The sequence below is a fragment of the Haliotis cracherodii genome, unplaced genomic scaffold (assembly GCF_022045235.1).
Source record: "Haliotis cracherodii isolate W230 unplaced genomic scaffold, xgHalCrac1.p SCAF_16, whole genome shotgun sequence".
Classification (NCBI taxonomy): Eukaryota; Metazoa; Mollusca; class Gastropoda; order Lepetellida; family Haliotidae; genus Haliotis; species Haliotis cracherodii.
Window position 1 is genome coordinate 18,297,569 of NW_027266271.1, and position 11,785 is coordinate 18,309,353.

An 11,785-nucleotide genomic window follows, 5' to 3' on the forward strand; every position below is an offset into this window, starting at 1 on the left:
GAATGCATTCACATGCAAAGATGATCCGTGAAGATCCGGGGTAGAATAGGTCTTCAGCAACCCATGCTTGCCGTAAAAAGCGACTATGCCTGCCGTAGGAGGCGACTAACGGGATCGGGTGGTCAATCTCGCTGACTTGGTTGATGGATGTCATCGTATCCCAAATACGTGGGTCGTGCTCGTGGTGTCAATCACTGGATTGTCTGGTCCAGACTCGATTATTTACAGACCGCAGTCATATAGCTGGATTATTGCTGCGTTCGGCGTTAAACAACAAACAAACACACTCAAACATGCTTAGTTTGGTGTTTTCCTCCACCGGGTAACAGTAAAGGCAAAATCTGGCGCTAAGCCACCTCACTATACGTATTATAATACTCATCTAGTATAGTATACTTTCACAGTCACCTCAGATGCAGTCTACACAAAGCTTCGCGCATCTTCCCAGGGCAGGAGAGTTATATAACTGACTTTAAAAGTCCAGTTTCCACCCTTGCCGAACTAGGCTGGAATTCCTGGGCTCGATCGTAGCGCAACCAGTGGCTATTATTAGTAATGTCCCTTCTGAGCATCTCCTATGGACCAATCAGATTCCATCTCTTGCATTTGTTTCAAACAAAATGGCGGCGCACAGTCAAGACGATCTGATCGATAATCAAGATCTATATTGTGATAAAACGGGTCTTACATCGCGAAGAGCATCAAATCGCGCGAGCACACTTATTAAAAACATGAAAAGGTTTGGAAATTATCTTTTGACTACGAGTTAGCGGTGCACATGCTTTGCAAATCCTGCAATCGACCGAAATCTGCAAGACAGTTCACTGACCGGATTTCGATTTCGTTGCGCGATTTTGATTGGACTATGCATAGACTCGTTAGTCCAGCCAAAATGTAACTTCATAATACCAGCCTAGTTCGGCAAGGATGGAAACTGGAATTTATTGTCAGTTAACTCCCTTGCCTCGGGAAGATGAGCTTGGCGTGCATGATTTGGAAGCAAAATTGGGCTTGATGCTGTACTTCCGGGCCGGATGTTGTTCCCCCTCAACCGGTTTCGTACGCATCTGCCACTGATGGTCTCAACCCAGGAATTGTCCGAGCTGTTTATGTGGCAGTTTGCTATCGATTCCGTTTTTTACGTCTAAATAAAAGTGCTCTTTTTATGAACACTGGATAACTAAACAACCATTTTGTGCAGTTCACATTAAAAAAACAAACAGTCAACGTGTGTGAGTATCATGTTCGATCTCAACAAACACAAACGTCCAAATTGTGCGCTGTGCATGAACATGCACATGCTGATGGTGACCGACTCCCTTAGAGTCCAGATGTCCTCATGAATATGTATTGATGTAAAGATGCATTATTTTATTTCAGAACAAATTTACTTTCATTGAACTTTATATGAAGGCAAGTTACTTTTTTCGACTGGTATCTATATATGTATGTGTGCATTAACATCGGTTTGCTTGTAATGTGTATAGTGTTCGAGTGTGCGTAATTCATGTGTATATTGTATGAAAAGATGAATCAATGGATTAACACTACTTTTTAAATTTGTATACGTATGTGTGATATTTATCAAATGCTTTTATTGTGGCGAATTTTTTTTCTCTCATGACCCTAAAAGGTGACATTTAGATAAGGGAGCATCTGTGTTTCCCCGAAGCATCCGACAAACTATTTATTTACTAAGAAAGATCATACAATATAATAATGTTCACTTTTAACACAATATACTGACGTTCTGGTAATTTCCGCTAAACCAACCATTCATTTAAATACCACTGCCAACAAACTATTCATTTGGGGCATAATTCTCATTAATACTCTCCAAGAAAACAAATGGATGTTCCCTAACGATGTTTCATTACCCCCCACCCCCACACACCCCCCTCTCTTTCTCAAGCAAATAAAATTACACTTATATCACACACAATGTTTTTTCTTTATTCTCATCGCATTCGCATACATAATCCAGTCCCGAGGTGTGTCACTAACAACAAACTGCTACATATTAAAAATAACAACACACCAATGTCTTCATAAATAAGGCCCCAACGACGACAGCTGCATATAGGTAAAGTCACATAAGTAATGTATAGTAGAAAATAGCGAGTGCTCCTACACCTGACACTCAAAATAAAAATATAAAAGTAACCCTGTATTTCGAGGCAAATGTAATACTATTCACGTGACAATTGTCGCCTTTTACGGCAAGCATGGGTTGCTCAAGACCTATTCCACCCCGGATCTCCACGGGTCCTATGATATAGCATTAGTCGGAATCGTACAATGGATTCTGCCTTGAGACGAGATTGCTTATGGTTATTGAACGCTTTATTCATCTGATAAGTTTTATTACGTAGGGGGGCGATCGGTTAGCCCAGTGGTTAAAGCGTTCGCTCGTCACGCCGAAGACCCGGGTTCGATTCCCGACATGGGTACAACGTGTGAAGCCGCTCATTTCTGGTGTCCCCCGCCGTGATATTGCTGGAATATTTCTAAAAGCGGCGTAAAACCATACTCTCTCACTCACTCACTCACTCACACATACCTCGGTAGAATTTGGGTAGGGAAGTTATTGGTCAGTTAACAAGGGAATCAGATGTCCGGAAACTCGTTTATCCGGACAATATTTGAAAAAATGCAAGTGTACGGATAAGTGAGGTTCGACTGTACATATGGCACTGTATCAGATGGCACTTATTCGGAGGCGTAATAAATATACACGTGTCCGCTGATATGTCAGAAGTAACATAAAAGTAAACAAGACCTTTGCTTTGAATAACTGATAATATGAAATAAAAAAAGACATTTAACAGATGCATATGAACTACCTACAACGGACGAAATGGTCTTGCGTTCTTAGAAATGGTTTGTTCCGTACAATAAATCAAGATTACCTTGTCAATCATTATTTTACAAATTATACTCGATGAACATGTTCACATGTTCAAGGAGACAAAGTACATACCGGGCTCCTCACCAACACCTCCCTTACTCGTTATCATGGACACTTTAATGGATTATGGAAAGATACGAGTTTGATGAATGATATGGCACTTCGGTCGAGACCTGTGGAATATCCGGTCACATAAATGAGGTTAAAGTATGCCTAGACAATGTTCTTTGGAAATCCAACGGGAGCGGATGGTCAAATCGTCCAAGGCGCTGCAATTCGCCCTGATTATGATCCTTGGGTTGACAAGCCCGTGGGAATCCCATGGTCCCATCCGTGTTAGAATTGGTCTTCAGCAGCCCAGAAACCTAAGAGTCGACTAACGGGATCGGGTGGTCAAGCTCGCTGACTTGGCTGATGCCACTTATCCCATTTGCGTAGGTCAATGCTCGGTTTCAATCACCGGATTGTCTGGCCCAGACTCGATTACTAGTATTTACATTCTACCGCCATATAGCTGGACTATTGCTGAGTGCGCCGTTAAACAAACAAACACCAAAGTAGTAAAACCTACATCACATTGGGCTCTCACTGGGTTAAACACAACTCACTCATTAACTCACTCACTCACTCACTCACTCACTTGACGAAGACACCATTGCCATGCATGACATCAACGGATTCTTACACAATCTCTCAGTCTTTCTGGTAAAGGCAGGGACGGCAACGTGGCTGGCAATGATGGACCCAACACCTTCCGTATCACCACACAACTCATCTGAACAAGAGTCATTGGGTTAGTTGCATAAAACATCAACTGCTTTCTGAGGGCTTCCTTCTCAACGAATGCAGGATAGTGTCTATCGTCCAGTATCCATGCCAAATCGGGCTTGATATCATAACCACCCCTGATCGTGATATCAATGGCGTGCTCTCTGGCTGAGTTGGTCAACATGGCAAGGTTATACAAGGGACTGTCCTCCCAGCCACAACCCTCGCCTGTCATATAGAAGTTCATAGACACAAGTAACGAAATCACAGACAGGTTCTTAACTTTACTGGCTGCATGGAACTCGCAATATTTGCTTGGTGTCCAGAGGGAAACAGCACCAGCTTCAAGAAGCGTCTCCACATGATCCAGAACCTCGCCATCTCTGTTTATTGCCCTGTACAAAGGAGATATCCCTCTTGTGGTTCTAATGTTCACAGACGCTCCAGCCTCTATCAAAGCATGCACGTTATGGATCGATCCTTCACCGGAAGCTACATGTAGCGCAGTCTCACCGAACCAGTTCTTAGAGTTGGGGTCAATCCCTCTTTGCTTCAAATACTGGATCGCGCGGGAATTATCACCACTGCTCTTAGCGGCGTAGTGTAAATGCGTGAACCCATAGTCTTCGTTGGAAGTTAATGGAAGGCCAAGCTGACTCAATCTTCTGATCATTTCAACGTGGCCATTAGTTGAAGCACACTGAACCAGACCGTTCCCAAAGAAGGGCCCTGAAGCATCGAACCCGTACTCAAGTAGAGCATCCAGAATGGCAACACATCCAGTTTCCGCAGCAGTCTGAAGAGGCCAATGGGAATTGATGTTCCAGAGGTCTTTGGCGTTTGAACCTAAACCCCGAGACTCGAACCAAAGCCTTACGTTTTCAAGGTTATTGTTTCTTATGAATTTGGTCAACTCGTTCCATTCGTCTAGGCTAGGTTTGGTTGGCTTCATTTCATTGTCGCGTGCATGGCATCTGTTTTCTTGGCATGGTTCTGTGTCTGGAAACTGAACAGGGTTGTGATGTTGGTCAGGACATCCTGGTGAAAGATTTCGAACATTTCTCTCCATTTGTACCCCTGATTTGGCACCCTCCGAAGTATCCATGGCAACAACACTTACTAAGTTATATGTACATTTGTCAGCTTAGCATATACTCAGATACACGGCTGATGATGGCTTACAGTTCCCAAAGTCATCTATTCGATCAACACCATCAGCGGAGACCCTAAACATCATTGAATATCACCTTCGCGTTGTGGAGTACGTGTATAATCGCTTCTGAAATTTAATATATCACACATATAAATCCATTCTGTTACAACCACATGCCACTTCTTGCATTCCATATAGAAAATAGTTCAGGTTTCCGGTGAGTATTGACTGTTCGAGCCCAATTTACATCTTACGATAAGTCTGTAACACATCCTTGACGGTCAGGTGTATCATCTCCTTTGAAAGCGTCATCGGTGTTTTTAACTTGACAGTTTGGCAAAAACACATCATAATGGAAACCTGTTGTTTTTTAAACAACTGGACACGATTGATCCCGTTACTTGCCATAGGTCACGGCTCATAATCCTTATTTTTTCACAGCTCTTTGTTTCTGGGGAAAGTCCATGCAACCGGCTGTCGCAGAGTTGTAAAACTGGATCACGCACGTTCATGAATACTAGTAAGTATGCCCCGGCTGTTGGACGGTGGTACAAAGTACGGGTTACTGTGACTGTGGATGCTGATGCTGAACAATCTAGATGCTAGACATGTTCCTGAAATATAATTAATAATCATAGCATTATCTTTAATGTCAGGTATATATTATAGCGGACGCGTGACGTTCGTGACTGAATCCAGGTTAACACAAACGACAGCTTTTAAAAAATGCAATTGAGAATGAAACACTATTTGTGTATCGTTGGATGAATTTCATAAAGAGTAATTAAGTAAATGGTTAAGTGAATTTCAATACAGTATTTTAGGAACATCTTTATTGGCATGCTCCAACAAACAATTTGTGAAATAGATCCTTTAATGTACTCTTTTTCATCCATTGGGGCGGTGGGGGTAGTGTATTGGTTAAAGCGTCCACTCGTCATGCCAAAGACCCAGGTTCGATTCCCGCATGAGTACAATGTGGGAAGTCCATTTCTGGTGTGCCTCGCCGTGGTATTGCTGGACTATTGCTAAAATGGGCGTAAAACCTCACATACTCACCCACTCACTATTCACCTGTGGGCATTATGGATAAGACTAAATAGATCCATAACAACCATTGCTTGTGGTAAAATGTTGCTAATTGGATCGGGTGGTCAGGCTTAGTGTCATGGTTGATTGCATGTCACTGTATCCCATTTGAGTGGATAGATACTCATGATGTCAATCACTGGAATTTTTGGTCTAGACTCGATTATTTACTTACCGTCATCATGTACCCGGAATATTGCCGAGTCGGGCATCAAATATACATATTTTTTTTCTTCTATATTTTGAGTTGGTAGTTTGGAGCCGAGTGATGTTTTGATGTATCAGAGATAAACAACTATTAACTATTTGGGAGGAAATCGTAAGAAGAAAAATATGTATCTGCACAGTTTGTGTGTCAGATACAGTCACAACGTCACTCTTAGACTAACGCTCTGAGAATATATATGTGTGACTACATTTAAGATGAAAAGGAGCCCCACTGAGTTTCAGAACATCTGGACAATCTAGACTTGATTCGTTTAAGGCTATCGCATTTTGTAAGGCCTGGGCGGAAGGGAAAATATTTAGGTCAGGTACTCTGAGACAGACGACGTCACGGACTGAATAAACTGTGGTACAATTACAAGGGACCGGTTCATATTCCCATTGTGATTTTCTGCCTCGAGTTTTACAAAAAAACAAACCTATAAGTGTTCACTGGATGTCTTGACAAAAAACTGTTTTGTCGGTTCTAAAGATATTGTTGCCTCCCCCTTTTTAAAAAGAGAAATTAGAAGCAGTGCCCGAAAAATTATTCTGTCCAGAATGTTAAATGATAGGTCCCTTAGATATCGGTATATTACCAGCACTATTGATAGAACCAGCAGTAAAATCCTTTCCTTAACTGGGTCAATGACCCAATGACCGCATTTCTGTTCCTCGCAGACATACATACCAATACCCAGGTTCACATATTCATTTATAAAACCAATAAGACAAAGTTCGTGGGATATTTTGCCACTTGTGATACCAAAGCTTGACATAACAAAACAGAAGTTGTGACTCATATTACGTATCGTCTAAATTTAGAATATATTTATTGCGATGAATGAACTGATCTAATTCACCCTGTTTCGTTTTCCATTAATCATATGCTGGTCACTAACCTTTAACATCTTACATAGCTGTCAAATGAATTAAAAAGTAAAATTATAAACAGTTACTCTGTACCTTGTCTTTGTGTCTCGCCCCAACTGGTGGCTGCTTGGTAATCAATAGCGCAAGGGAAGTAACTCCGTCCACCTTTTTCTAAAAAAAGTTGCCATAAAATATCCGCGTATTTATGTGTGTCAATCTAATCTATAAGCTTTTATAAGTTTTCACACACGGTCACAGAATAGGACCTCTCTTACACTATTATCATTTAAGCAGACTGATCCGCTATGGATCCAGCGATCGAAAGGTAGGTGTTCCCGTATCTGACGCAATAAGTCAACTTGAAGTGCATCGGTTACGAAACAGCGCGAATGGTTGGAGTTACGTCCCTTTAGCAATGTTTCCACTGTTAGCGATCTTAACGAACCACTTGGTTTGAAACTGATAGGTATTCATATTTAATTCTAACCATGTTTGTATGAAACATACAACACTGGCGCATATATATATATATATATATATATATATATATATATATATGTGTGTACGTACGTGCATGCGCGTGTGTATGTGTCATCAACTGTCACGTGAATAGTATTACATTTGCCTCGAAATACAGGGTTACTTTTATACTTTTATTTTGAGTGTCAGATGTAGGAGCACTCGCTATTTTCTACAATACATTACTTATGTGACTTTACCTATATGCAGCTGTCGTCGTTGGGGCCTTATATATCAAGACATTGGTATGTTGATATTTTTAATATGTAGCAGTTTGTTGTTGGTGACACATCTCGGGACTGGATTATGTATGTATATGTATATGTGTGTGTGTGTGTGTGTGTGTGTGTGTGTGTGTGTGTGTGTGTGTGTGTGAGAGTGTGTGTGTGAGTGTGTGTGTCAGTGTGTGTGTCAGTGTGTGTGTGTGTGTGTGTGTGTGCGTGTGTGTGGTAATTCGCCGTGCAGAGTTGCGTCCCATAGCGGTGTCAGAAACCGGTAATTGTGGGTTATTGTGGGTTCGGATAACGGTTCAATCGATCGCCCCGATTATGTTTCTGGGTTTGTCAGCACCCTACCCGCTGTCGTTAGTTCCAGCAAAGCGGCAAACATCAAAGATCTGCATCACTTCGGGTTTTCCTCTGTAAAATTGTTCCAAGCGGTCTTAAACTATACTCACTCACTCAACCCATTCTACCCACACTTTCCGGAATAACATTATGAGGCATATTCCATAATGTGACGGGACATATTCCGACTGACAGAGTGGTAGCACAAATAATACACATGTACAATATATGTTCTTAGGTGTTTGTTTGTTGAATATCGTCGCATTCATTAATCGAGTGTGACCCAGACAGACCAGTGATGAATCGTATGAGCATTTTACATCGCACATCTACATCTCCTATTTGATTCAAATCCTAAAACATTTTAAAATCCCTCTACCCAAACTGACCCCCGAATACGTATGTTCTGTTTCGGCGGAAATGAATTTTGAAAGAGGGTGTCAGATAAAAAAACAATGCCAATAAAAGTTTCCTAAGGGCGACATCTAGTTTTGAGAACCCATTCCGGTTTTTGTTTTCAGTCTAGACACTTTATTCAAAATTAAATTTCGAGGAAATAATAATAATAATAAAGAAATAAATGAAGTAAGTGATTAAGGAAGCGATTTGTATAAATTTCAAAGTATTATATTATTAAGAGAAAATCAGATGTAGAAATGCGAGCACTGGCACATTTTTCAAAAGGGTCAATCCTTAACCCTCAGTACTGATAGAAATCCTTGAAATGATGAGGGACCGCAGTTAACCAATCGTCTGGCGCGCCGCAATTTTCTTTTTCCAGAATCATGTGATCGTGTCCCGAATTCGGCCTGGTTATGATTCTCGGTTTGTCTGCACGGTACCCGACCTGCAAAATTCCAGGCTTCCAACCCATATAACCTGGCCAGCCGTGATGTAACTGGAATACCATTAAACGCAGCGTGAACCCAAGTCACTCACTCATACATTCCGTGCTCAAAGTGGAGGATTGTTCGTGTTTAGTGATGCTTAACTCGCTCACTGAGATGTGCGTACTATAGAATTGATAAATACAAAGATATACACGGAACGAATAATGTATAATTTTTTAAAAACATTTCTGCATTAAATTCCCGTACTTATCTTTAATAATTCACACTTCTATCGTTTGGAACATGAACACAGCATAAAAACATAAAGGTTTGCTTTTTGTAGACCACATGAGTGAGTGAACGAGTTTACGCAGCTTTTAGCAATATTATAAGGAATATCACGGCTTGGGACACCAGAAATGGGCTTCACACATTGTACCCATTTGGGGAATCGAACCCGGGTTTTCGGCGTGACGGGCGAACGCTTTAATCACTAGGCTACCCCACCGCCCCTAGACCACATGAATGGATGAATGTTTGAAAGTATGAATGATACATACGAAGTGATATTGCGATAGCTTTATATCGAGTCTTGTTGTCGCCATGTCGTGTCGTGTTGTCGCCATGTCGTGACGTGTTATCAGTATGTCGAGTCGTGTTGTCGCCATATCGTGTCGTGTTGTCGCCATGTCGTGTTGTGTTGTCGCCATGTCGTGTCGTGTTGTCGCCATGTCGTGACGTGTTATCAGTATGTCGAGTCTTGTTGTCGCCATATCGTGTCGTGTTGTCGCCATGTCGTGTTGTGTTACCGTCATGTCGTGTCGTGTTGTCGCCATGTCGTGTCGTGTTATCAGTATGTCGTGTCGTGTTGTCGCCATGTCGTGACGTGTAATCAGTATGTCGTGTCGTGTTGTCGCCATGTCGTGTCGTGTTGTCGCCATGTCGTGTCGTGTTGTCGCCATGTCGTGTCGTGTTGTCGCCATGTCGTGACGTGTTATCAGTATGTCGAGTCGTGTTGTCGCCATGTCGTGTCGTGTTACCGCCATGTCGTGTCGTGTTGTCGCCATGTCGTGTCGTGACCATGTCGTGTCGTGATGTCGCCATATCGTGTCGTGTTATTAGTATGTTGTGTCGTGTTGTCGCCATGTCGTGCTGTGTGAGTCCCCATGTCGCGTCGTGTTGTCAGTATGTCTTGTCGTATTGTCGCCATGTCGTGTCGTGTTATCAGTATGTCGTGTCGTATTGTCGCCATTTTGTGTCGTGTTGTCAGTATTTCGTGTCATATTGTCGCCACGTCGTCTCGTGTCGTGTCGTGTTGTCATCATGTTGTGTCGTGTTTCCGCTTCGTCGCTGCATGTTATTGCTATTTCCTCTTTGGCTGAATAGCAACATCGCTGTATTATATCGCAATATCGTATCATAGTATCACTTTATCGTTATATCTTAGGACGATATGTGTAGGCGGACATTGTGGCGGATACACATGTCGATTGATTTTCAAATGAAAATAACAGACAACAGATGCATCAGTGGAGAAACAACAGTCATCCAACCCCAATACAGAAAGGGTGATTGTATTAAGATAAACTACTTATGTCTATATCGCCATGATTTCATTATTAAACTCGCCCATTCAAGAGTTCGTTTACCATAAACACGTACCATATAATCCAAGCGGTTACATTTACCGCAAGTGAGTGAGTGAGTGAGTGAGTGAGTGAGTAAGTTTGATTAAACCCACGACGTGTGCTGTCAAACATACACTGACGGACAAAAGAAAGTATACGCTTCAATATACGTATTTGACCAAAAACTTCAAAACGTTATCAAAACGTTACTTGACTGAAAACAGTCGCCGAAACATTGGAAACTTTATGTCTAAAACACAACTATGATACACGTGTCAAATACATCACCATCGGACCCGTGTCTCGACACAGACTTACTTGCCGGTCATCCCAGTGAAGATCCGGGGTAGAATGGGTCTTCAGCAACCCATGCTTGCCATACAAGGCGACTATGCTCGTCGTAATAAGCGACTAACGGGATCGCTGACTTGGTTGATACATGTCATCGTATCCTAATTGCGTGGATAGATGCTCATGATGTCAATCACTGGATTGTCTGGTCTAGACTCGATAATTTACAGACTGTCGTCATATAGCTGGAATATTGCTGCGTGTGGCGTTAAACAACAACCAAACATCACCATCAAATAACAATTTCTTGTTTGTTCTATTTCAAGCCACCAACAAACAAGGGTGTATAATTTCTTTTGCCCCACAGTTCGCAATCAAGGCAAAACTAGGACCTTACTTAAAGCGTTAAAAATTAAGCACCTGGCATCCTTTAAGCATTCTGCAAACAAATCAGTAAAACAAGTAAAACAAAAAGACAAGCTGACGTTTCCTAATGCTTTATTCAATAACATTTACATCATTGACTGTTAGTATACAAAACATACATACATGACAGAAACAGGCGCCCCATCACTGATTCCCCTTCATTATAAAGAACATGTAATTGCAATATGTAAGCTCAGTTACCTAAAACAAAGTTACAGAAAATCGACCTTTGCAACAGTTTCTTGTTTCAATGCAAATATGAAAGCAGCAGGTTAACAAAAAAGCATGTCCACACTGTTGACAAACCCCGACTTACTAGCAGTACGTCCTGAGTTAACCATTTCCACAGGAACCATGCTTGGGAACATTTTAATATTCAATTTCATATAAGCACAATAATTTTTACCATATACTGATAAATCGGTCGTGTTGATAACCGACTTTTCAGGATACAACTCATGCTTCTTGAAGAGAAATGTTTATTTTCGTACAGAATGCATAGCCAACATCACATACCTACAGACTTCCCC

General features: G+C 41.6%; 1 protein-coding gene across 1 annotated transcript; it reads right to left on the reverse strand.

Annotated features, from left to right (window-relative positions):
* Positions 1–1,908: 1,908 nt before the first annotated feature.
* LOC139463451 (ankyrin repeat and SOCS box protein 3-like) lies at positions 1,909–7,316 on the reverse strand. The gene is made up of 2 exons (XM_071244717.1): positions 7,089–7,316; positions 1,909–5,443 (listed from the first exon to the last, which is right to left on the reverse strand). Exon 2 carries the CDS (start codon positions 4,779–4,781, stop codon positions 3,579–3,581), a length of 1,203 nt encoding a protein of 400 aa, XP_071100818.1. The 5' UTR covers positions 4,782–5,443; positions 7,089–7,316; the 3' UTR covers positions 1,909–3,578.
* Between the last annotated feature and the right edge of the window lie 4,469 nt (positions 7,317–11,785).